The sequence below is a fragment of the Mesoplodon densirostris genome, chromosome 3, assembly GCF_025265405.1.
Source record: "Mesoplodon densirostris isolate mMesDen1 chromosome 3, mMesDen1 primary haplotype, whole genome shotgun sequence".
Lineage (NCBI taxonomy): Eukaryota > Metazoa > Chordata > Mammalia > Artiodactyla > Ziphiidae > Mesoplodon > Mesoplodon densirostris.
In genome coordinates, this window is record NC_082663.1 from 193,681 (window position 1) to 219,604 (window position 25,924).

The 25,924-nt window shown below is 58.6% G+C and overlaps 2 protein-coding genes across 2 annotated transcripts in view; both read left to right on the forward strand.

Annotated features, from left to right (window-relative positions):
* Positions 1–11,881, forward strand: part of PLEKHG4B (pleckstrin homology and RhoGEF domain containing G4B) — a 59,189-nt gene extending 47,308 nt beyond the window's left edge. Inside the window, 22 exon segments of the mRNA XM_060092520.1 lie at positions 605–727; positions 776–950; positions 2,803–2,948; positions 3,566–3,974; positions 4,007–4,304; positions 4,737–4,744; positions 4,797–4,852; positions 5,801–5,843; positions 5,846–5,889; positions 5,960–6,053; positions 6,056–6,165; positions 6,838–7,014; positions 7,603–7,782; positions 7,971–8,059; positions 8,154–8,248; positions 8,972–9,088; positions 9,322–9,495; positions 9,994–10,153; positions 10,302–10,486; positions 10,787–10,958; positions 11,139–11,379; positions 11,840–11,881. Of these exon segments, the coding sequence (XP_059948503.1) occupies positions 605–727; positions 776–950; positions 2,803–2,948; positions 3,566–3,974; positions 4,007–4,304; positions 4,737–4,744; positions 4,797–4,852; positions 5,801–5,843; positions 5,846–5,889; positions 5,960–6,053; positions 6,056–6,165; positions 6,838–7,014; positions 7,603–7,782; positions 7,971–8,059; positions 8,154–8,248; positions 8,972–9,088; positions 9,322–9,495; positions 9,994–10,153; positions 10,302–10,486; positions 10,787–10,958; positions 11,139–11,379; positions 11,840–11,881 (3,138 nt within the window).
* A 3,148-nt stretch (positions 11,882–15,029) lies between these two features.
* LRRC14B (leucine rich repeat containing 14B) lies at positions 15,030–19,734 on the forward strand. Its single transcript, XM_060091592.1, has 2 exons — positions 15,030–15,922; positions 19,089–19,734. Exons 1-2 carry the CDS (start codon positions 15,030–15,032, stop codon positions 19,732–19,734), a joined length of 1,539 nt encoding a protein of 512 aa, XP_059947575.1.
* The last annotated feature ends 6,190 nt before the right edge of the window (positions 19,735–25,924 follow it).

Consider the following 25,924-nt stretch of genomic DNA (forward strand, 5'->3'; position numbering starts at 1 on the left):
CAGCGCTACCTCTTCTCCTTCCCAGTTCTCAGTAGGTTATTCTCCCTCCGGAACGGAGGCACCGTGCCGGTCAGTTGGCCTCACGGCTTGCAGTGGAGAGTCTGCTGTGCTCCACTCTCGGCCTCGGGCTGGGCCCTGCTCTCTCCCTGGAATCTCGTCCACCTCTGGTCCTCAGGCCACCTCAGCTTGGTGAGCAGAGGCTCCTCCTTTGCCTCCCTAGGCTCTGGGGATTCTGGGGCTCCTTGATGAGCACCCCCGTTTCCCAAATTCCACACTTCCTGCTGGTCCGCTCGTTCTCTTCCTTTTCCATTTTCCATGTCGCTGGCCTTTTCCTCTACTTTCAGAGTAGATTGTATCGACTTTATCTTCTAACCCCACTTGTGTGTTTTTGCTTCTGCTCTAACGTTTTTAACTTCCATGGGGGTTTTGTTTGTTTATTCCTCTCAGTGGCCCTTCTTTACAGCACCTGACTTGCTCTTGGCTGAAATACTGGTCGTGGTGTCTGCCCAGCCTCTCTCCCCTCCAAGGGGGCTTCTGCAGGCCTGTTCTGGCTTCTCTTTTTCATGCTGGAGGCTCTCCTGGTGATCCTAGGTTGCCTGCCCAGCTCACGAGTGGGGTGGGGGCCACTGGAGGCCCCCTGCTGGGCCCACCTCCTAGGCGCGTCTGCTCCTCAGAGATGCCGCCTCCGACCCCCGAGGGGAGGGCCTGGCTGCACGTCAGGGAGGAGGTGAGACTCAGTGTTCCCATGGCCCCCTGCCTGCCTCCCCCTCTGCAGAGAGCAGCCCGGGCCCTGCGGGGTGGACGGGGCGTGCACTGGGGCCCCTGCCTCTCCACAGCTCCCAGTCTCCCTCACCTCCTCCTCAGCTTCGCCACCTGCTCAGGACGCCCAGGGCCCCCAGTGTCCCTCCTTCCCAGCCTGTCTGTTGTCCCCATCCTTCATACCTTGAAAGGTTACTGAAGCTTTAGCAGCGTTCCAGGAGGGATCAAAGTTAGATATGTTTTAGCCTGCCATCTTCACCCCAAACTAAATACACTTTAACCTAAAAATGGGGTCATCCTATATAGTGTGTTAAGTTGTCTTTTTTTCCTAAGCAATCGCACGCACACTATGGAAGAATTAGAGAGGACCTAGGTTTTAACCACCCTGACATCCTGCCACACACGCTCCTCTGGTGGGCCCTGAGGTGGGGCCGCGTGGGCACCACACCGGGGGAGTCTCCGGGGCTCTGCCCTGCTGTTCGCTGTTACAGACATCACCACCTGCACATCCTTCACACTTCGTGATTGTTTGCAAATTCCTAGGCTGGATTGGAGGGTCAGGGCGCACATCTTCTGAGGTTTTCAGACATCTGCCACCGGCCCTCCAGACAGCTGGCCCAGCCTGGGCTCTCGGCAGCCTTTGGAGGCCCGCTTTCTCGTTTGCCAGTCTGACAGGTGACGATGAAGTGTCTCATCATTGTCTGCATTCGGATCTTTTATGCTGCAGTTGAACCTTTCCTTCCTGCATTTATTGGTTATTTTTATTTCCCTAATAAATTGCTTTTTCATGTACTTGGCCAATTTCTCTACAGTTTGTAATAGTTTCATTATGTCACTTCTAATCCTTTGATTGTGTTGCAGATATTTGTAATTTGTCCTTTAACTTTGCTTATGATTTATGTGGCCTTTCCTATCTTTCGGTTACAGAACGACTAATGTATTCCATTATAAGACTTTCATGGTTTGAATTTCTCCATTTAATTTTTCAAACCGACTGGAATTTATTTTTTCTCGAGGTCGGAAGTGGGACTCCACCTCTGAGGCACCTCTGCTCTGCTGACCATTTCCTCTCCTCTACCTGACGGCTCTAGGACTGCAGGTGCTTCCTTGCAAAAATCTAGGTTTGATGTTTTTTTCCATGACTCTCTCCGCAAAGAGCATGTACTCTGGTCTCTCCTCTGCTCGCACATCTGAGTTCATTAAATACAATTATTGTCCTGATAGATCCAGCCAAATCGCTCCATTTTTTAATAGCAAACCTCTTGCTGGGTGTCTAACGACCGGATGCCCCTGCATTGCCCTGTGAGGGTTTGCCTCTGATGTGCTCGCGGTGAGCGTAGTGCTGTTGCCATGGGAACTGCATTTCTAAAGTGATGACCGTGACCTCATCGGACTGCGTAGGTGCAGGCAGGGCTGCCATCGCCCCTCCGTCCCAGGTGCCACCAGCCTGAGGAATGTTTCTGGAGTTTGTGTAGCATAGTAACAAGTTTCAAAACTGAAACTTCTGGATCCATTTTTCAATGATCTTAATTTCCATTTCCAAACAATTAAAAGTTATAAACTTGAGCCCTGGAGATCTGTGGTCATCCCACTCCCTCTCCAACCCAAGCTCATTCACTCCCATTCACAGATTGAAAAATCACGAGTGAGAACCGTGGTTCAAACTGAGGCCGAGTAGCCTTCAGATGCGCTCAGGAGACGCCATTCGGACGAGGCGTGTGGCTGTAGGAACCAGATGCACTGGCCCCGAGGCGGCATCTGACACCTCCTTTGTCCTCCAAAGTCTTAGGGCCGGACTCCTTAGCACATTTAAAAGTAAAACCTTTTCCTACATAGATCACATCGTGGTTTGAAAAAGAAAGAAATTCCTTGGGCCTTTGGAGCCACTCTCTCTGGGGAACCCAAAGCAGCGGCAGGCGTCCCAGGCTCTCCCAGACAGGCTGACAGTGGGTGCCCACCAGGACACACGCAGGGACACCCAGGGCACTGCTGGGGCTTGTTCTGATTGTTTGCTCCTTGGGCCGCAACAATATCGTCCGAAAGGGCTGCGGCTGATGGAAGAGGACTTGCAAGGCGCAGAGGAAGGGACCCAGGACTTCAGAAGGAGTCTGAGCACCAAGGCCGGCCTGGCTGAGCGGAGGGAGGGCGAGCTGGCCAGGCAGGCCCTCGGGTCCGAGTTCTGCGAGACGGTAAGAGCCCCAGCCCAGTGCCTCCCAGGGTGTGCACGCGTTGCCCGGTCCTTGCTGCGGACATTCGCTGCAAGGTGGGCGCCCCCCCACCAGGCTCTCCGTAGACCTCTGAGGGGTTTATTTATTGTACCAGATGGGCCACGAGGACACGTGACCTGTCCTGTTTACCGGCTCAGTTATAAAAGTCCACTTACTGTCCAAGATCCCAGAACGATTGTTGCAGCACAGCCGCACCTGCACTCTCACTAGCGCCCTAGAATTCCTGCCGTTAGGGCGCCAGGGCTAGACTCCTCAGGAGCACAGAACCCAAGAGGCCAGGGCAGGCCGGGAACTCTCGGCCCGAGGTCCCTGGCCCATGGGTCCCACACCAGGCGGACCGTCTCATGGCCTCTCCAGCCCTGATGCCCACGGTCGAGTCCGGCCCGCAATTGCCACCGCGAGCACAGGGTCTTCCTCTCACTCTGGCCTCTGGCTCACCCTGGTCCTCGCTTTGGGCGACCTGGTCAGCAGGCAGAGCGTGACCTGAGTTTACTCAGGGTGCTGGCTCAGGCCGCCCAGGCCACCTTGGCCGTGACCATCCTTCACTGCACTGACTGGTGCCCTCCTGTGCCGGGCAGGTGAGCAGGCAGACGCTGCGGTACAGTCAGTACCTAGAGCACCTGGACCCAGAGCTGGTCACCAAGGATCTGAAGCGCTGTCGCCGGGAGGCCGTGCAGAGCTTCCCCAGGGCGAGTGTGGTGGTGGTGGGCTCCGGCGGCCAGTGGGCGCTGCCACGGGGCCAAACCTTGTGGCTGCAGAGCCGGCCGACCCGACGCCACTGGCAAGAGGCCCTTGGAGAGGCAGCCCCGGGCCCCGGCACCCTGCCTCTGGGCTGGAGCCCCCTAAAGCACGAGCTTGCCCAGGGACCTGAGGGGCAGCCCCTTCAGCCTTCCTGGACCCCTCCCGCTGACCCCGAGGGCCGAGCTGGGGAGTGGGCCCGACTGCTGCCCAGCCTCACCGGACAAGCTGCTGTGTGTGGGCAGGAGGGTGAGCACCTGCGCCCAGGTGTGCATGCACAGGACAGCAGCTGCACCTGCTCCCCGCCCACCCCAGGAAGCACCCCCTGAAGAAAATTAGGAAGAAAGCACAAAGCTTCACGATTCCTCAGCTTGACAGTGGCCCCAGCGACTCCCTCTGGCTGGGCCACACTGGGGTCTTTATCAAAGGCCTGGAGGTGACCGGCACCACCGTGGCCTCAGAGAAGCAGCCCCTGCTGAGGCCACGTGCCGAGAGCCCTCGGCTCCCTCGGAACCGGAGTCTGTCCTCTCCCTCCAAGATCCACCCCTCCGAGGAGGATGGGAAGGGGCGAGCTGGAAGGTGAGGCAGATGCCCTCAACCTGTGGGCCTAGGGGTCAGTGGGATCTAGAAACCCAAAGCCGTGAAGTGCCTTTCCACAGTGTGGGAAACCCACGGACGCCCCTCTGGGCCTTCCCCGTCAGGTCCAGGCTGAAGCACTCACATCTGATTTTTTTTTTTTTGCGGTACGCGGGCCTCTCACTGTTGTGGCCTCTCCCATTGCGCAGCACAGGTTCAGGACGCGCAGGCTCCGCGGCCATGGCTCACGGGCCCAGCCGCTCCGCGGCATGTGGGATCCTCCCGGACCGGGGCACGAACCCGTGTCCCCTGCATCGGCAGGCGGACTCTCAACCACTGCGCCACCAGGGAAGCCCTCACGTCTGATTTTAAACAAGACATTAGTGATCTCCCTGTGCTCAGAACAGAATCTCTGAAAGCCGCCTCCTTTTTCAGGGCGTGTAGTGACCTAGCACAACCGCTCTGATGGTTAAACAACCAACTCTAGTTGTTGAGAGCTGGAGCGATGCCGGCAGCGCCCCTGGGCCGTGGGCCACGTGTTCCTGAGATATGTGAGTCCCCAGCCCACTGTGTGGACGAGGTGAGGCCAGCCCCACTCGTGCTGGGAGCGGCCCACGTTTCAGGCGAGTGGGTCCCTTGTGTCCGGGTCAGGAGATACGTCCCTGCCAGTTATGACCTGGCTCTGGACACCTGGGCCTCGGGGTCAGCAGACGGCACCCTGGTCGAGAGCCCCTTGGCACTGGGGCTGAACCTGTGTCATCACACCTAATCTGTCCACAACCCACCCCTCACAGCTAGCCGGCCCACAGCAGCTTCCAAAACCGGTGTGCTCCCTGCACACAGGAAGCCCACCTGGTCCCCGTCACGGTCCTCCTGCGAGCCTGCCCAGCTCCACTTCCAGAGGGGCGCCAGGCCCTCCTGACCAGCTCTGGGAGCCGCATGGACGTACAGATCATTCCGAGGAGACCTGAGGTTCTGATAAGTCTCTTCTCAACCGTGACTATTGAGTCTTTATAAAATTCTTAATTTACTCTGAAAAGAAAGTTCTTTCAACAAGTAGTTAGTTACCAAACACAGTTTTGGGCACTGGGGCAGCGTCTGTGCTGGAGACAGGTGACACTTCTGCTTCAGCATTGTTAAATATGAATTACTGTGACAAAACACCGGTGCTGAAGCACATCCCACATGTTGTGTCTTTTCAACTATTTCTTAAAAAATGCTTTTAGCCATCATGTGCAACTTCCATGTTGTTTTATGTTGACAGTAAGCTTGAGAATTTTAAATGTTTAGACAAACTTGGTTCTTGACTGTTAATGAATATTTCAAACCCTCCCTCGGGCCCACCCTCTGAGCACCCGCTCTTGCCTCTTCCCCGAAAACTGGTATTTTGAGACTGAGTCTAGGGCTCCCACCACATCCGGGGAGCTGAGTGCCCGCTCCCAACTGTGGCGAGACCCTGCAGAGCTGGGTGGCTTCTGACCCCAGCCCTCCCTTCTTAGGAGGAGCAGCTTGGCAAGCACCTGCTCTACAGCAAGAACAAGCCCGGGCGGACGCCCTGCTCTGCATCCACGGCAACGCCTTCTTCAAGGTCGTCCCCCCCGCCCTCGAGCCTTGCCGCCCGGCCTGGCCCAGGCTGACCCTCTAGCCCGGCCTTGCAGGACGAGCAGCGGGAGCTGGGCGACAAGACGTACCTGGCCTCCTACCTGCTGAAGCCCGTGCAGCGCGTGGGCAAGTACGCACTGCTGCTCCGGCCCCGGTCCAGGAGCAGGCGCTGGGCGAGCTGAGGGCCGCCAAGGACGTGGTGCGCTTCCAGCTGCGCCACGGCAACGACCTGCTGGCCCTGGACGCCGTCCGCGGCTGCGACGTGAGTGCCTCGGACCCTGGTGGGTAGGACAGGCCTCCGGGGAGGCGCCCACACCTGGGAGGACCCCCCAGGCCCCCGCCCAGAGGGAAGGGAACGCCCGGGAGAGGCTGCTGGGGCGGGAGCCACGGGAGGAGAGGCAGGTGGGCTCTCAATGCTAAACGTCGGTGTTTGGGGCTACTCCGAAATAACTGGATATGGGAAAAGCTGAGCTTGGCCTTGGGCTGTGGGCCTGAGCCTACCGATTCGCCCCCGCTGGGGGCCGCGGTGGGGCCAGCGCCCAGGGCCAGGAGGAAGAGCGGACCTCCCGGTCAGGCAGGACCGCCCCGAATTCCCTGTCCCAAGTGAAGACGCGGGCGCCTTGTTAGAGAAGCGTTAGTAAGAGTTCCAAGATGACAGATCCGCCCCAGGCGGCCATGCGCAGACCCGAAGGCCCCCGAGCCCTCTGGCCAGTGAGCTCAGTCCAGCGATTTGGGACAGCCCAGGCGTCACCCAGGACAGGGCCGTCCACGGGAGGGAAGGGGGCGCCTCCCATGAAGGGGCGGCCTGGCTGGGCGCAGTTGACCCTCACGCAGCCGTCGCCCTGGCTCGTGGAGGCTTCGTTACAGGGGCACGAGGTCAGGGCTAGGATCAGGTCATGCCCCGTCCCCCTGAGAGAGGCCGGCCTGCCTGCAGGTGGATCTGAAGGAACAGGGGCGGCTGAGATGCCAGGACGAGTTCCTCGTTTGCTGCAGAGGGAAGAAGCACCTGAGGTGTGTGTTCCTGTTTGAAGGCCTCATCCTGTTCAGCAAGACCCAGAAGGTGGACGGAGGCCACGATGTGTACGCGTCAAGGAGTCCTTCAAGGTACCGCGTCAGACAGGGCGCTGGGGGCCGGAGGGAACGCCCGGTTATTTGTTAGTGCGGCTCTTCGGCTGAATTTTGGAGCCTGGGGCCTCCAGAAGCCGCAAGGAGCCATGTGTCCTTCGTGTTCCACGTGCCAGTCCAGGGGCTAGAAAACAAATGTCTCCTCGTCGGTGACTCCATTTCAGGTTTGGGTGAAGGTGGGCAGAGCACAGAGGTGGCCTTCCCCTGGGTGGTCTCAGGGCCTAACCCCTCCCCCTAGACAGGCCCTGGGGGTGAAGTCTCCCCGGAGAGGCCCCACCGCAACCCCTTCCCTGCCAGCGAGCTCATCGGAGGGGTCCTGTGATGACGTGCCAGGGAGCCCTTCTGGGGGGGGGGCACTGAGCCCTCACAAGGGAGCCAGTGTGGATGGCGGGGGTGGGGGCGAGGAGGAACGGGGATGCAGGGGCGACGGGCCCCCGGCCCAGCCTCGTCCACACCACTCGGTGTCTGGGTGAGAGGACCCCCAGCACGGAGGCGCTGGGGTCAAGCATCAGCCAGAGAGGTCAGTTGTCCAAAGGGCAGGATCTGAGGTCCCTCGCGGTGCTTGTGGCTGCAGATGGCACAGATCGGGATGATGGTGAACGTCAGGGACAGTGGCTTGAGGTTTGAGATCTGGTTCCGCAGGCGGCGGAAATTCCAGGACACCTACGTTCTCCAGGCGAGCTTCGCGGAGATCAAGACCGCCTGGACGGACGTGACAGGGAAGATCCTGTGGCAGCGGGCTCTGCGGACCGAGGTGGGCAGAGCGGCTGGAGGGCGCTCGGCATGCAGGGCCAGCTCGGTCTGGGCTTGGGCTGGGCTCAGGGCTCGTGGTCGGTCCGAGGGGCCCCTTAGCACCATCCATCAGCACACGAACACTTACTTCTCCTTAAAACAACAAGCAAGACCCCGGCCCCCACGCTCCAAGAGAGGTCTCAGCCCCAGCTCCCAGATGCCCTCAGCCCCGTGGCGTCCGCTTTCTGCCCCGCCCTCCCGGCCGCTGCGCCGATGGCCAGCCTGTGGTCTCCCCACAGGTAAGCCCCCCACCTCGTTCCCTCCTCCTTCACGTCTGCCCCCGGTCCCTCCTCTCCCCTGAGTCCGTCATTGCGACGCCTCTGTCTCCTTCAGGGTGGTCGCTCATCCAGCTGGCTGCCACACACGCCATCTCCATCGCAACCCCTCCAAGCTGGCCGTCCTTCCGGCGGCTCTGACCATCCCGTTAGGCCTGAGAAACCCTAATATGCTAACACCCTGACATCCAAACACGACCACTTGGCACTCGGAGGCTACCACCCTGGCCAGGGCCCTGACCTGTCACCAGAGATGCCCCACGGCCTCTTCATTGCCACGTCCTTCTTAGTGTGGACCCCCCATGCACACAGACACAGGCACACAGACACACATGTACACACGTGTGCAGAGACACGCACAGACACACGTGCACACGCACGCAGCAGCCTTGCTCGGGGCGCCCGGTGGCTCTTCATTCTCCTTGGAGTCAGTCCGCCCTCATGAGGAGCAGCAAGTCCCCAAGGCCTGGTGTCCCCTCCCTCTGGGCCCCCCAGCTGTAATCGCCATTCTCTCTTCGCTTGGTTTACCGAGCATTCATTCGTGCTCAGGCTCTCACCCTGTGCTTGGATCCCCTCTCAGTTTCAAGCGTGGCAGATACCCGTCAGTTTGTCTTTCCTGGAGCCATGCCCTGCCTGGAGGCCTCTGTCCCACTCCAAGGTGGATGTCCCTTCATCCGCAGACGGAGACCCGCCCCTCCCCGGTTGCACACCCAGTTTCTATGGTCCCACGTCTTCCTTTTTCCTGGTTCACCCCCTTGGGCTCCCTGAGAGAGGCCGGAACGGGCACCTCAGCATGTCCAGTCCCCCAGAGACACTTAGGGTGGAATTAAACCCAGGGAGCTGCTTAGAAAACTCCCCCACACGCTCCTATTTTAGAATTCAGGACACAGGAGATGGTGTCCACGGGGACAGGCAGCAAGCCGTTCATGGACATCAAGCCCAGCAACGCGGCCATAAGCGACCGGGCCGTCAGTTACACCGGGAAGGGAACAGGTTAGCGGCCACAGCCCCGGCTCCCGCTCGGCCCCGCCAACTCAGACCCAGGCGCTGCGGTGCGCCGGGCCCCACGGGCCAACACGTCGGGCTGGACGGGTGGCAGCCCCATGAGGCCCGATGTGACCGCGGGGGAAGGAACCTAGTAGTTTTCTGGCTGGCCATCTTGCTCTTGAATCTAGGCTGCACCTCTACAGCAGAGACCAAAAGCCTTGTTTTCTGTCCCCGTCCAGAGACACAGACCCGAGCGTCCAGAGCTGTGCCCTCCTGTGACCACACCGCCCCCCTCAAGAGACCGCACTCCACCCTCTCAGACAGCAGCACATCCTCCTCCAGCAGCCGGTCCTCCTCCCCCGGGGGCCGCTGCCCCCGCACGCGCCCACAAGCCCCGCCTGCTCCCCCTGTCCGTGCGGTGTGCACACCTGCATGGTGGAGCTCGAGCTGAACCAGGAGGCGGGGCCGGCCTTCCCTGCGTGAGTGCGTGAGTGCGTGAGTGCGTGAGTGCGTGAGTGCGTGAGTGCGTGGTGAGTGCGTAGTGCGTGGTGAGTGCGTAGTGCGTGGTGAGTGCGTAGTGCGTGAGTGCGTAGTGCGTGAGTGCGTAGTGCGTGAGTGCGTAGTGCGTGAGTGCGTAGTGCGTGAGTGCGTAGTGCGTGAGTGCGTGCTTGGGGCGGCGCACGTGCTCATCGTTTCCCCGATTTCGTACCCTGCCAAAGGTTTCCAAACAGATTAGAAATTTTCATTTACTTAAAAAAAAATTTCCGCTTCCACTCAAGACAAGGGGACAGGGAACAAGTTTAAAACAAACAAGCAAAAAGAGAAACCAGACAAAACAAGTGCCTTCCGAAGCCCAAAATGCGCCACTGTCACCATGAAGTCACCACTGAGGTGGTCCCCACCCACCGCAGAGGTGCCTCTGCGCGAAGTGCTGGGTGTGAGCTGCTCAGAACAGGCAGCGGCCATGGGGAGCACGCACCGTCGCCTGCCCAGAGCAACCGCGCTCTCCTGGACACGTCCCTCAGGCTCCAGGACCGCGGGTGGCTCCCATCTGGGCTGCGGCAGCCTCTGGTCAGCCCCGGATCTGGAGGTGGGACTTCTCCCGGTAGGAAGACCAGGCAGAAGGGTCTGTGTCGGAGGGCTCAGGTCTGCCATCCCCAGCACGGCCCGGAGAAGCCACCCGCCAGCCACATTCGAGATTGTGGCTGCACCCTGGCAGGGGCCCCACCCTGAGGAGTGACCCCATGGGCCTGGACTCTGCGGCCGCGACTCTGGGGTGGCACAGGACAGGCCCCTGGGAGCGCGCCTCCCGTGCCGTCCTGTCCCGCTTTCTGTCAAAGCCGCGTGGCCCTTATTGCCGCATTTTGTGCTGTCCCCCGCTTGGGCTCACTCTTACCGCCCAGGGTGAGGCTTCCTGCTGGGGGAGGGGTCGACCTCCCTCCCGGCCTTCCCCTTGCAGCTGCACTGGGCCTCCCGATTATAGAAAAGCAAAGTCACAGACCTCTTGTTCATGAGCATAAGTGGTGTCTGACCTCCAGCAGTGCCGTCCTGCTTTAGCCCGGCATCACGGGTCATCTGGTTATAAATCTGTACCTTGTAAATCATTCTCGTTGTGCAAGCCTCAGGGCCAGAGTGCCTAGCACAGTAGGCCTGAGGGGCAGCCGGCCAGGCCGGAGGACGGTCCTCACTGGCTTCTCTCTGCAGACCGGGAATTCCGAGTCTTCCCACCGCCCGTCAGGGGACAGCGGCCCCAGCCTTGCGGGCCATCCCTGATGCTCGCGGAGCTGTCCTCTGACGAGGACTGTCAGGGTGTCTCCCTGGCCCCTCCCGGGAGGGCTCACAGCAGCAGCCTGACAGGGACCAGTTCATCACGACTGTGAGTACCCTTCCTCTAAGCCCCCACGAGAGAGGCCCAGGTGCTGGGTGGGGGGCTCAGTACCCTCCCAAGAGGTGCTGGGCCGCCGGTGACCACACAGAGCCCTCTTTGGGGCCATCCTGTGTGTGAATCAACCCTACACGCACACTCCGGCACCCAGCGGGATGCCTGTGAAACCAGAGGCCTGGCTCCGTCTCCAGCGATTCTGAGTCACTTAGAGAGATTTGCAGGCCTCCTGAAGCATCACCTGGACTTTGCCTGCCATGCGGAGGCTGCACCTGTGCCATCCAGCATGTGCTGGTTCCGGGCTCGGCAGAGCCCCGACTCCAGGCGGGCCTTGTTAGAGCCCCTGCAGTCCTGGGTGAAGGAGGGCTACTGGTTCGCCAAGGAGGTTTCTGAACCCAGCCCCAGATGGACCAGGGTCAGGGGCTCTGCCCTCCCTGGGACGCTTGCTCGGCCCCCAGTCCCGCCTTCTGACGGGATCGCGTCCTGGGCAAGACGCAGCATTTCCCTGCATTGATGCGGACGTGTGTTTCTACCTTCAGGGGTGTCAGGAGAGCCATGACACCTAACCCCGCAAGTAGGGAGCACAGGAGACCCCAGAAACCCTGGACGCACACACAGAGACATCATCCCCTGAAAAGGAGAAACTGGGGACCAATCCGACAGGAAGCCACTCGTCACCAGCCGGTTCAGTGCATTCACCCACATGGGGTTGTAAAGGTCTCCTCTCTGCAAGCATGTCCCCGGTTCTGGGGCGATGCCGCCGGCCCCCTCCTGGGCAGCACCAGAAGGGGAGGTCCGATTTTAAGTGTGTGCTGAGCCAGAGTCCTTGGTGCTCACGCCCTGGGTCACTCACAGTGACCTGATCCCTTTGCCAGGACAAAACCCCTCACGTCTTGGGCGTCTGGACGGTGGTTTGACTGGCAGGCCGCACACTCCACCGTGATCCCTGAGGCGCTGGGCACGCTGCCACCACCCAGGCTGCCCGACCGTGTCTCCACCTTGTCCCGATGCCTCCAGAGCGCGGGTGCACCGCGGACGTTAACGGCACGCCGGGAGGGGGCGGCGGGCCAGGCCTGGCTGCTCCCCCATCCCCCGACTCCTCGGACGCCCAGGGACGCCGGCTAAGGCTGCAGCCGCCACGCTGCGCACTCACCCGCCCAGGCCTGTGGGTGTCAGCCTTAGAGGACGCGCTCGTTTCCGGGGCCCGGTCCCTGGCCTTGCCGGGCCCCAATTGCTTCTTCAGAAGATGCACGTCCCGAGTCCGAGAGCACCTTGGGGGAGGAGGGGACCTGAGCAAGAGAGGTCCTTTTGGCAGCTGCGATGCATCTGGGTGAGATGTGGCCCCTCAGGGAGAACCCCCTTCAGAGCAGGGGAGCCTCGCCCCTGACGTGTGCACAGCAGGTCACGAGGTCCGGGAAGGAGACACTCAAGCCAAGGCTCCTGACCACCTCCTCTGCCAGGCGCGGGGCCACCAGTCAGCACACCCCTCGGGGCCTGGGCATCACGTCACAGGCCCCCCGCTGTCCTGCCTACAAAGACGCCCCGTGATGCCCTGGACGCTCCCACACTCCTAGGCTGCAAGAGGCCCGGGTAGGAGCACGTGGACCCCCGAGCAGAGTCCCACAGTGGACGTGGGGCGTCTCAGAGCAGGGGCCCCTCTGGGAGCGTGTTCCCCTGCCTTCCAGGCGATGCAGGCCATGGACGGCAGTCTCCAGGTGCAGCCCCTACGGGGTGCGTCCTGGACGCAGGGGGAGCTTTCCTGAGTTTAGCTGGAATCTCGGTTTCGTTTTTTTTTCAACAAGCTGTGTGTGGCCAGCGGCACTCGAGTTGGGCTCCACCTGTGAGTCTGGGACAAGGTTCCCTGCGTCCCAGGTGGACCCCAGGTGGCGGGGGCGCAGCAGCTGGGCCGAAAGCTCTGATCCAGCCTGTGCTGGGAGGTCCTGTCGTGTGGATGGGGCCCTGAGAGGGCCCCCCTCACCCTAGAGAGGAGAGCCTGGGTAGATGCAGAACTCAGCGCACTTCCTACCACAGGTGCTCCCCCCAGACCCCGTCCTGGGGCAGCGGCGACCTCAGGTGCCATCCACCCAGAACAGGAGCAGGTGGCTGGGGCACGGCCCTTGCCTTTGTGATCTGCCGGCTGCTGTAAACTCTCTTCCTTGTTACTCTGTTTCAGGGCTGACTGTTGCAGACTTTAGGAACATAAATAAATGGGACATTTTTTTCTACCACATGGTCGTGCTTCTTCTACGGGGTTCTGCTGTGTCAGGGACGTCACCAACAAGCCTCCCCTAGGGAGCGCAGCCCCTGCGACTTTGAGGGGGCAGGGCGTGGGCAGCAGAGCGCCCTCTGGGGTCTGCCTGGTGCACGTCCTTGCCTCCCATGGGGGTGAGGGCAGGGGGAGGTCCCCGCCGTCTCTGCTCACACCTGGCCTGCCTGACAACGCTGGGGCCCCCCGGAGCACGATGCCGCCCCCTCCCTAGGGGAGGCACTGCTGAGGCTCTGAGGGAACAGCAAGCAGGACTGTCCCTGACGGAGGGTCCCACCTGAGTGTACGGTTGGGGGGTCCAGGCCGTGTGGGTCCCCATGAGCGGCACCTGCACCCCCTGCACCCACGTCCATATCCACAGCCCTACACACAGCCCAGCATGTCCACTGGCCCCTGACTCTTTCTCCCTCCTAGTGCCTTTGTCTGCCTCTCCCCTCCTCCCTCTCTTGATCTCTGTCTTTGTGGGTCTCTGTCTCTCTGTCTTTCCCTATCTTACTGTCTCGGTGTCTCTCTCTGTCCCACTGAGGTCCCTCCCAGACCAGCACTTGTCCGGGTAGCCTGTCAAGCTAAGTGCTCCAGCCCTGCCCGAGATGATGGTGATATGGGGGTGGGGGGGGCGGTCAAGTCATTCAGTGATGATCTAACACCCGTTAGAGCTGGAGCTGGAGCTGGAGGGAGGAAGAGTTTTTCTCTGTCCGTCTTGGGTTCTCTTCTGGGGCTTTGTAACAAAGAACAGAGTCATGAGAGAAAACCACGCAGATTTACTGAATATAAGCTTTTGATGACATGGGAGCCCTCATAAGGAAACGAAGACCCCAGTGGCCTAAGTATTTCTGGACTAAGTTGAGCGAAGAGGTGACTGCTTGTGGGAAAGTAACTGCAACACACAGGACAGTAACTTTGACAATGAACTATCCTGACCTCTCCGGTGAAGAGAATGTCTCCCCTCCCAGTTCAGGGAGGGGGGTTTGCCCGGAGTTCCATCTCTGTTCAGGAAGAAAGGGGGGCGGGTCCAAGCGTCCTTAGCTCAAAATACTCCTTCTACCAAAGCGGCGTGGTCTGGGGCACATCTCTGCCACCCTCCAGAGCAAGGAACCAGACACCACGTCACCTGCAGCCCCGCCCGCTGCGTGGGTCCTGGGGCTCAGCCCAGGGAGGCCTGCAGCTGGAGGGCGCCAAGCTCCCTCCCATGGACGGTGGGGAAGCCTTGGCCGCGGTCCTCAGTGACGATAAGGGAAGGGGGCTGCCAAGCAGCGTGCCGGTGCCTCATGGGGCCTTTATTTATCTTCTCTTAAAGTCAGGAAACAGTTATCTGTGGTGCCACCCCATGCCCACGGCCGCATCCCTGACTCTGGACGCGGGGCAAAGGGAGGGACTCGGCTCTCAGGGGTCCAAGAAAAGTTTTGTTAGTTCCTCGGACTGTGGGACGGCCCAGGGTTGGGGCAGACCCACGCCATGGAGGGGGTGAGGTACCCCCAGGACAGGCCACCCCTGCAGTGGACACGGCGGTAATTCCAGGGGCCCAGCCCCCTCCCCTTAGCCAAGCAGTCAGGCAGCTCTGCTTTCCCCAGCTGAGCGCCAGCAGGACAAGCCAGCCACCACCAGACGCCTCCACGGCCAAAGCCAAACAGGCACCCAGGACGAAAATAGCCGTCAGATGACCAGAGAGCGGCTGGCTCACCACAGTCCAGGGCAAGCTGCTCACAGCAGCTGCAACTAAAAATAGGCGAGAAGGGGCCGCGTCTTTGGGAGAAGCACAGGGGAGAGCTCTGTCCTGGCTCCAGCCGCTGCAGGTGGGCATGATGCAGTCACTACGCTTCATTTCTGCTGAGGCCTTGGCGTCCCACCCCCAGGTGGCCCGGCAGAGCCTGGACGGGGTGGCCCACAACCTCTACCCGCTGCTCTTCAAAGCCAGCTACTTGCTGGAGCAGGCGGAGGTGATCCGCGCTCTGCTGGAGCGCTGGCCGCTGGAGGAGTTCCGGCTGGGCGCTCTGCTGGGCCCCAGCGCAGACCACCCCGGGGACCTGCGGGACCGGGCCTGCAGGGCCTGCCTGGAGGCCTGCGTGCGCGGCCTCGCGGACCACACGCTCTGGGGCGGGGGCCGGCGGCGTCTGCGGGTGGCCGACCTCACGGGCATCCGAGACGTGCAGGTGCAGGGCTGTCCCTGTGGGAGGGCGCTGGGCAGGTGGGGCCGCACCAAGCTGCTGGCCAGGACCTGCTGCGAGCTGCAGGCGGAGCCCCGTGCGGCCCGGCGCCCCGTAGAGGTCCTCGCCGATATCTTCGTCACTGGGGGCAACTTCGACTTGGTGGTGCGGGCCCTGGGGCCGGAGGGTCCCGCCCCACTGCGCGTGCACTGCCTCTCCTTCCGGGCCGACAGCCTGGGCCCCGGGCAGCTGCTGCACGTGCTGCGTCTGGCGGGGCCGGGCGAGCTGCGCCGGCTCGAGGTGGTGCACAACGTGCGTCTGCACGCCGGCCACGTGCAGCAGCTGCTGGCCCAGCTGGGCTTCCCCCGGCTGGTGTCGCTCACCCTGCCCGCCAAGGCCTTCGACGCGCCCCCTACCAGCACCCCCGCCCCTGACGGCGAGGACGCCCTGCTCACCTCCATCGCCCGGGAGCTCAGCCGGATGACGCACCTCACCGAGTTGAGCGTGGCTTTCTCCACGCTGACCGGGAAGCTCCAGAAACTGCTCGGGTGAGTCTAGGGTGACCAGAAGGAGGGCGGCGGGGGGGGGGGCATCTGCCCACAGCCCCTCAGCGCAGGTCAGGGCGACTCGGGGCCCTGGCTGAGGACGCACTAGTGGACTGTAAAACAGACCTGGTTACTTACAAGGCCACAAGCCCCCGTCCCCTCGCTTTTTGCCCAGCCCAGAGCAGCCGGAGGGGACAGACGGAGGGGGAGGTGGCCCGGCTGGGGCTGGTGTTGGGTGCAACCTGGGAGCACCAGAACCCAAAGGAGACTGCCTCCAGTTCGTAAGAAAAAGAGAAGAGTCCTCATTAGCAAGCCAACAACATAGAAGTAACTCCATTACATTGTATTAATTACCTGTCATTGTAACAAATCACCCCAGTGCTGGGGCTTACGAGGGCAAGACAGGAGCCCGGTGGGGGCAGCTGTGGTCTCCCCTGAAGGCTTGTCGGGGCGGGAAAGCGGAGTGACCCACTTGCAAGCTCATTCTCATGGCTGTCGGCAGGCGGCCTCGGCTGCTCAGCCCGTGGGCCCCTCCACAGGCTGCGGATCAGAGGGCCAGAGTCCCTCCGGAGGGATGCCCACCTCCCGTAACCTTCCCTGGAGAGCACTGCGCTGATGCTTCGGAACACTGCGTGGTGAGGGCCCGCCACTGGGCCAGGGGAGGCACCAAGGAGGGTCGCAATACCCAAGGGCCATTGGGCCACCTTGGCGGCCACCAGCTGTGAATATACTCATGAAAGTTTATGGAAAATCAGACTTCTCATTCCTTCTCATTTCTCAGTGAGTGGGTGTAAGGGTGTCTTTTCTGGCTTAGGGAGTCCGTGGCTTACAGGAATTTCTCTTCTATACAGAGGAAACCCAGAAGTAGCTGGCCGCAGCTGGCCAGGGCCCACACTGCCTCTCCTCCCCTGGGGGGCCCCGGGGATCCCGTCGCCGTCCCCCATCCCTGCTCCCCACGCCCCCCCAGGAACCCAGTCGCCCAATTCGGGAGGGGGTGGTCCTCGAGCCCACACACAAATACGACCCTGCCACGTGGTGGCCCCCTGGGACCCTCAGGACAGGACTGCGTTTGGCTGGCCTGGGTCCTCAGCCGGAGGTGCCTGTGCTCTGGGGAAACGTGTTCCACAAGCCAGAGGACACGTCACAAGCCTGCAGGGCTATCTTGTTAGCTCGGCCCTGACATCGCCTGTCACACTCTGACCTGTTCTGCACGCTCGGTCTTCAGTCAGCTGGTTGCTGAGAGCCTGTCCAAGGCCCCAGAAGGTCCAGGTGTGGAGTGTGTCAGGCCTAAGTGGGAGGGAGATGGGTGAGTGGTCAGGGAAGGCTAGGTCCCAAGGTGGCCTTTGAGCGGAGACCAGGCACAGTGAGCCAGCGGAGGGCCCGGAGAGAGTGTGCGAGGCAGGAACCCCGCAGGTGAAGGGCCGGAGCTGGGGGTGTGGCAGGGCCGTAGGCAGGGATGGGGCGGGGAGGGGCGGGGCTGCCCGGAGCTGGGGGTGTGGCAGGGCCGTAGGCAGGGATGGGGCGGGGAGGGGCGGGGCTGCCCGGAGCTGGGGGTGTGGCAGGGCCGTAGGCAGGGGTGGGGCGGGGTGGGGCGGGGCTGGGGCAGCGGGGACGGGGGCTGTGGTCCTGGGCAGGTGAAGAAGGGAGCAGGGAGAGGAGGAGAAGGACGGAAGAGTCAGGCTAAGCCCTGGAGGCTCTGAGCAGGGCAGTGGGTGATCAGCTTCATATTACAGGGCTCACTCTGACTTCCCTGGCCCACACAGCAGACCCAGATGGAGGGGCAGGGAGAGTGGCAGACAGAGCAGACACGCCAAGACCACCCAGGTTTGGTGATTCCCTGGGAGGACTCACTGCTAAGATTTATTACAGCAGACGGACACGGGGCAGAATCTGCCAAGGGAAAGGGCTTGTGGGGAGGGGTTTGGGGAGACGGGGCACGAGTCCAGGGTCCTGTCGCAGTGGAGCCAGCGCGGACTGTGATGGCACATGGGAGGTGCCGCCCACTGGGGAAGTGCATGAGAGACCCAGGCCAGGGGTTTTCCTGGGGGCTGGTTGGGTGGGCGCCTCAGCCTGGCATGTGCCGAGATTCCAGACCCCAGAGGAGGCAGGTGTCAGCAGGGACCACGTTGCTTATGCAGACAGCTCAGGCCAGGGACCCCTTATGAGCTGAGTGAGGGACCCTCCCCAAATCCAAGCTCCCAGACGCGGTTCGCAGTCCTCTGACCCTTGTCCACACAGGAGGCCCCCCAAGGGGTTGCGAGCAGTGCAGGTGGGGAGAGGGTCCCTCATGGATGGATGTGGGCGTGAGAGATGGAGGTGGAAACACGCCCCACAGCTCAGGGCCCGAGCCACAGCCTCCTCAGAGCCGGGCGAGGAGGCACAGAGCCCGCTGCGGGGTGGACTGTGCAGGCGGCGGGTGGGCCCGCGACGCTCAGCGCCCAAAGTACAGGTGCAGGAGGTGGTGGGAGCAGCAGCCTCAGCAGGCGAATAGAGAGCGGAGCCCCCCTACCCCGGCCTCGGCACTCAGTGCCCAGCCAGGTGACCCCAGACCCAGGCCCAGGATCCCGGAGAGCTGCTGTGGGTCTGTTCCCGACTCTGAGAACTGCTGGGCAGGGAGCCACCGACTGTGCGTTTCCGCATGGCCGCCGCCTACACACCTACAGGAGAGCACGAAGGGTCTCTGAGGTCCCAGGCAGTGCTGAGGGTGGACTGGACGCTCCAGGGGCCCTTCCGGCCCTGAAATCCTGTGGGCTCAGGCTCTTCTTGCACAGCCAAGCCAGTGTTTCATTTCCTGCCAATTCACAGGCAACTCACTGCCCCCTCAGCAAGCTGTGAACACACAGCGCCTTGTTGACAAAACAGATTGATCACTTTAATTGCTGAGGACAAAGGCCAAGCCTGTCTTTGGGTGAAGTTAAGTCTTCACGGCTTGTGGAAGTAAATGAAGGTCGCGCTGTTCTGATTACGCTTTACTTACCTGCACTGAAACCTGAATTTCATATAATTCTCACGTATCACACAATATTCTTCTTCTTTTGACTTGTCCGACTACTTAAAAAGGTAAGACCCATTTCAGCTCTCAGGCTGAATGCAATCAAGGGAGGGTGTGTGGCCCCCAGAGGGCCTGCCGGGCCTGCTCTCACCGCGCTGTTTCCTGCCCTGCCCGCAGCCCCCTCCGGACTCCGCTGAGAGTGCTGGACCTGGGCAACTGCGCCCTGAACCACGCGGACATGGCCTTCTTGGCGAACTGCACCCACGCCGCCCACCTGGAGGTGCTGGACCTCAGTGGGCACTGCCTGGTGGACCTGTTCCCCTCGACCTTCTTCCGGCTGCTGGGCCAGGCCGCCCCGACGCTGAGGGCCCTGACCCTGGAGGAGTGCGGCCTCGCGGACCGGCACGTGGGCGCGCTGAGCCTGGCCCTGGGCCCCTGCCGCCGGCTGCGGGAGCTCCGCTTCCTGGGGAACCCAATGTCGGCCCGCGCGCTCCGGCGCCTCTTCGTGGCACTCTGTGGGCTCCCCCGGCTGCAGAGCGTGGAGTTCCCGGTGCCCAGGGACTGCTACCCCGAGGGCAGCGCCTACCCCCAGGACGAGCTGGCCATGTCCAAATTCGACCAGCAGAAATACAGCGCGATCGCAGAGGACCTGCGCGCGGTGCTGCTGCGGGCCGGCCGCGACGACATCCGGGTCTCCACGCCCCTCTTCGGAAGCTTCGACCCGGACATTGAAGAAACGAGCAATGAACTCGGCACGCTCTTGCTGCAAGCCTTCAAAACTGCTCTGGAAAACTTCTCCAGAGCGCTGAGGCAGATGGAGTAGGCCGTGGACTGTACGAGGCGGGTCCCGGCGGCGGCGGCGGCCGGGGCTGAGCCTCCGCCCCCGCCACCACCGAGGCATCTCCGAGTGGCAGCTGCACGCGCATCCCTTAGGCGCTCCGGGAGCGACGACCCTGCCTCCCAGGAGCTGTGACGGAGCACAGCGCCCAGCACGGCGGTGGCGCCAGAGAAGCAGCCCGCGGCGGGCGGCCGTCCTGGTCCGCAGGGAGCAGGGCGGGGGGCGGGGCGGCTGGACGACCGGCCGGCGTGAGCGGGGGAGGAAGTGGGAGGACACCTCCCGGGGCACAGCGATGAAAGCGACCAGCTGAGGAGAGAGTAAAACCGAGGGCAGGCCGCATCCCTTGCCGCAGCGGCTGGGTCCGGGGGTGCAGGGAGCCGGCCCGGCGCCCTCCCGTCGCGGGTGTGCGGCGCGGCCCTGTCTGGATGTTTACAAACTCCCGTCCAGCGAGGACATGGGCTTTGGTAGTTGACGGCTCTGCCCCTGCCCTCGGGCCACTGGGCGGCAGGCGTGCGCTCTGCTGGCGCCAGGCTGAGCCCCGGGCTCCGGCAGCCTCTGGCTCTGAGGGCACGACCGCGGTGCCCCGCCCACCGCCGCCCCCACTCCCACCTCCACCGACTCTAGGCCTGGCGGGCGGGGGCTCCTGCTGCGGGGAGGGCGGGAAGGCTCCTCCGGGAAGCTGAGTCCTGGTGCTTGAGGAGCGGCTAATGCCAACGTCTGGACTTGGTTTCTGCTGAGATCTGATTTGTGCAGTGCTGAGTATTAGGGTAATTAAATATGAATAAAGTGTGGCTTATTCAGATGTGGTTTTCTTTCTTTTTAAATCTAATGGACGAAAAAAATGTCTTGCATTATTTCGTTTCCCAGATGTTCATGAAACTGAGTATGCCTTTTATATATATATATAAATTTGTTTATTTATTTGGCTGCGTTGGGTCTTCGTCGCTGCGCGCGGGCTTTCTCTAGTTGCGGCGAGTGGGGGCTACTGTTCATTGCAGTGCGCGGGCTTCTCATCGCGGCGCTTCTTGCGGAGCACGGGCTCTAGGCGCGCGGGGTTCAGTAGTTGTGGGACGTGGGCTCAGTAGTTGTGGCGCACAGGCTATAGAGCGCAGGCTCAGTAGTTGCGGCGCACAGGCTTAGTTGCTCTGTGGCATGTGGGATCTTCCCGGACCAGGGCTCGAACCCGTGTCCCCTGCATTGGCAGGTGGATTCTTAACCACTGCACCACCAGGGAAGTCCCTGGGCATGTCTTCATATGCTTGTTGCCCACTTGTATTACTTTTTAAAAATAATTTCATTTATTTACAAAAACAAAAACAGCTCACCCACTTCTCCCTTCCCCCCACAGACAGCCCCCCCGCCCCACCTCTGGTTCTAATCTGTTCTCTGCATCTATTAACTTGGAGATATATATTCCACATATGAGTGAGATCATAGGGTATTTGTCTGTCTCTGACTTAATTTCACTTAGCATAATGCTCTCCAGGTCCATCCATGTTGTCACAAATGGCAGAATTTCATTCTTTTTATGGCTGAATAGTATTCCATTGTATACATATACCACATCTTCTTTATCCATTCATCTACTGATGGGCACTTAGGTTGCCCATATCTTGGCTATTGTAAATAATGCTGCAATAAACATGGGAGGGCAGATATCTTTTTGAATTAGTGTTTTCATTTTTTTCAGATAAACACCCAGAATTGCTGAACCATATGGTAGTTCTAATTTTGATTTTTGAGGAACCTCCATACTGATTTCCACAGTGGCTGCACCAATTTACATTCCCACCAACAGTGTACAAAGTTTCCCTTTTCTTCACTTCCTTGCCAACACTTATCTCTTGTCTTTTTGATAATAGCCATTCTGACAGGTGTGAAGTGATATCTCATTGTGGATTTGATTTGCATTTCTCTGACGATTAATGATGTTGAGCATCTTTTCATGTCTCTTCAGAGATTCTGCCCACTTCCTAATTGAATTTTTTATTTTTTTGCAGTTGAGTTGTATGAGTTCTTTATATATTTTGGATACTAGCCCCTTATCAGATATATGATTTGCAAGTATTTTCTCTCATTCTGTAATTTGCCTTTTTTTTGTTTTATGACTTTGTTGGCCATGCAGAATCTTTTCAGTTTGATGTAGTCCCACTTGTTTATTTTTGCTTTTGTTGCTTTTGCTTTTGGTGTCAGATTTTAAAAAAATCATTGCCAAGACTGACGTCAGGGAGTTTACCACCTATGTTTTCTTCTAGGCCTTAATGTTCAAGTCTTTAATCCATTTTGAGTTGTTTTTTTTTTTTTTTTTTTTGCGGTACGTGGGCCTCTCACTGTTGTGGCCTCTCCTGTTGCAGAGCACAGGCTCTGGATGCGCAGGCTCAGTGGCCATGGCTCACGGGCCCAGCCACTCCGTGGCATGTGGGATCCTCCCAGACCAGGGCATGAACCCGTGTCCCCTGCATCAGCAGGCGGACTCTCAACCACTGCGCCACCAGGGAAGCCCCATTTTTGAGTTAATTTTTTATGTGTGTTGTAAGATAGTGGTCCGGTTCCATCCTTTTGCACGTGGCTGTCCAGTTTTTCTAGTACCATTTATAGACGAGAGGGTCCTTTCCCCATGGTATATTCTTGGCTCCTTTGCCGTAAATTAATTAACCATCTATGCATGGATTTATTTCTGGGTTCTCTATTCTGTTCCATTGATCTATGTGTCTGTTTTTATGCCAGTACCATAATGTTTTAATAACTACTGCTTTGTACTATAGTTTGAAATCAGGGAATGTGATGCCTCCAGCTTTGTTCTTCTTTCTCAAGATTGCTTTGGCCATTCAGGGTCTTTTATGGTTCCATACAAATTTTAGGATTTTTTTGTTCTATTTTTGTGAAATATGCCATTAGAATTCTGATAGGGATTGCACTGACTCTGTATATTGCTTTGGGTAGGATGGACATTTTCACAATATTAATTCTAACAATCCATGAGCATGGAATGTCTTTCCATTTATTTGTCTTCTTCAGTTTGTTTCATTAACGTCTTGTACTTTTCAACATACAGGTCTTTCACCTCCTTGGTTAAATTTATTCAGAATTTTTGATGCAGTTGTAAATGGGATTGTTTTCTTAATTTCTCTTTCTGATATTTCATTATTAGTATATAGAAATGCAACAGATTTTTGTGTATTCATTTTGTATCCTGCAACTTTACTAAATTTATTAGTTCTAACAGTTTTTTGATGGAGTCCTTAAAGTTTTCTGTATATAGTATTGTGTCATCTGCAAATAGTGACAGTTTTACTTCTTCCTTTCCAATTTGGATTCCTTTTATTTCTTTTTCTTTTCTGATTGCTGTGGCTAGGAATTCCAATGCTGTTGAATAAAAGTGGTGAGAGTGGGCATTCTTGTCTTATTCCTGATCTTAAGAGGAAATGCTTTCCACTTTTCACCGTTGAGTGTGATGTTAGCTCAGGGCTTGTCATATATGGCCTTTATTATGTTGAGGTATGTTCCCTCTATACCCACTTTGTCAAGTTTTTATTATAAATGGATGTTGAATTTTGCCAAATGACTTTTCTGCATTCATTGAAGCAATCATATGATTTTCAAATTCTTCAATTTGTTAATGTGGTATATCACATTGACTGATTTGTGGTATTGAGCCATCCTTGCATTTCTGGGATAAATCTCACTTGCTCATGGTATATGATGCTTTTAATATATTGTTGAATTTGGTTTGCTAATATTTTGTTGAGGATTTTTGCATCTGTGTTCATCAGGGATATTGGCCTGTAATTGTCTTTTCTTTTGGCATCTTTATCTGGTTTTGGTATCAGGGTAATGCTGACCTCGTAAAATAAGTTTGGAAAACTCCCTCTTCTCTCTTTTGGAAGTTTGAGAAGGATTGGTATTAATTCTTCTTTGAATGTTTGATAGAATTCACCAGTGATGCCATCTGGTCCTGGACTTTTGTTTGTTGGAAGGTTTTTGATTACTCAAATGACATTCTAATGCAATTCAGAATTTTAAAAAGGACATAAGTGTCTGAAAAGAGACTATCTTCTCAAGAGAGTGGCTACTGCCTGATGTGGCCAAATGCTCCTCACACTAGAACCACCCAAGTGGTCAGTGGGGGTTTGAATCACCCTGTGAGTGGGCTTTGCCCTCAGGTCCAACTCCATGCTGCCATCTCCACAGGTACATCCCTGTTGCAGGTGCTCCTGTGCCACCCCCTCCCCCAGGGATGGCCCATGCCTTTCCCCCCACAATGAAGTGAGAGTCCTCTCAGGATCTGCCTGCTGAGGAAGGCAGTAACCTTCCTACTGGGCCTTCAGGAGAGGAGAGACGACACCAGGTGGGCAGGAGCAAGGAGGGACGTGGTGGCTTCTAACTCCCTGTGCTCTTGGCTCTGCCTTCTTTGCTCACCCCTGCATATGTCCTTAGCTGTGTTATGCTGGAACCCTGTTTCAGCCCCATGGACTTTGCTATTGCAAGAAGCTCTTGGAAAGAGAGTAGGCACAGGGCAAAATTTTGAAATGTTTGATTTTAACTCTAAAGAGTAGAGTAGCTTCTGCTGTTTGTGTCTGTGGAATTTTCTTGATGAGACCCAGCCTCTGGGTGGTCAGCAGGTAGGACTCAGCACGGGCATGGCTGGGCCCAGCAGCTGTGGTGGAGAAGAGCCCAGGGGTGCTGCGGTGACCCAGGACCTGAAATTTGGGGCAGGGGTGGGCACACAGGTGTCTACTAGTGGAGAATGTCCCTGACAGCCCCCGGCCCACGCTGAGGAATAACCCATTCTTGTGAAACTGGAGAGGCTGGGAGGCTCGTCCGGAGCAATTCTGAGGCACGTGGAGCAGCCCAAGTGGGACGCACGCCTCCCACTCACCCCAGTGCATGTAGTTCACTTGTTCCTGTGGACCCGCTCAGCCCCAACACTGAATGTGCCACTTGCAGCCACGATGGGTTTTACCTGTACCTGCCCAGCCCGAGACTGGTGGCCCTGAGGATGCCCAAGGTGACTGGCTGCGAATGCGGTCGTGGGTATCTGTCAGGGCCCAGGAGCATTCCTGTGCTTCTTGTGCTGCAGACGGCGCGGCTCCCACACAAAGGCAAACTGTGGGAAAAGGAAACACGCTCAGCAGGTGAAGAGCAAGACAGAGTGCCAAGGGCCAGGAGGGCGTGAATATGCCACACGGCAACTCGACTGGGCTCCTCCCGGTGAGCCTGGGCGGGCTATCATCTGCACAAACCCACCTGGTCTGCCCAGGGGCCAGACAGTCGCATTGAATGGGGACATGATGGGGACCATGATGGACACTCTGGGAACACCGTCTTCACCTCCCCTCGTCCCCTTGTGGTGGACTCATCATTGCACTTCCTCCAGGAATTCATCAGTGCTTCCTGTTGACCATCCTGGCAAGGAGCGGATGCAGATTCAGGGACTTCCACTTCTCTTTCCTACCTTAGCAACTCTTGTTCCAGACGGTTCTTTCCAATTATATACTCAGAGACTAGGAGACACCTGCAGGCCCAGCAGACCCTCTGTGCAGTGGCCGTGTCCAGAAACCTGGAGACGTCAGCCTGCAGCTCCGTCTCTCATCAGCTGCCACCCGCTAGATCCCAGGAGTCCCCTTCTCTCTCCACCAGCCGCTGGCAATCCCATGGGTGAGCGCAAATCCTTGATCTGCTGGAGGGCCCGCCACCTCCTTCAGAGCTGCCCGAGCCAGTGGCTGGCGTTTGACCCCGCTTTCTTGGTTCTCTCTGCTCCCACTCCGCTCACAAGCCACGGCACTGCACAACCCAGTGGTTCCCAGGCTTTGCCACACATGGGAGTAGAACGAGGCAGCTGTTCTCACCATGGGGCCCGGGGAGAGAAAGCTGGTTTGCAGGGAGAGAAGATTAAACAGATACGCAGAGATCTGAGGCCAAAAGGTCATTACTGCGAGGTTCCCAGTGTTGTTTACTAGCCATTTCTGGCTCTCCTCTGAGGTCTGGCCATCACTCTCCATCCTTGCCCTGAGGTTCCACAAGGTAGCCTTAAAATAAATGCCCCCTTGTCTAAACTAGCAGAACTGACCCCTGTTGTTTGCTCCCCAAGCCCTCATGTCTAGGGAAGCAGGACAGCTATTTTTGAGCACTTTTGGCATCAGCCCACAACACCGGCTCAGTCATTCGAAAAGGA

Excerpts from the sequence above, each read along its gene's own strand:
- LRRC14B (XM_060091592.1), top strand. The coding sequence starts at position 15,030 with ATGATGCAGTCACTACGCTTCATTTCTGCTGAGGCCTTGGCGTCCCAC. Across the intron at positions 15,923-19,088 it reads AAGCTCCAGAAACTGCTCGG|CCCCCTCCGGACTCCGCTGA; the intron begins GTGAGTCTAGGG and ends CCCTGCCCGCAG.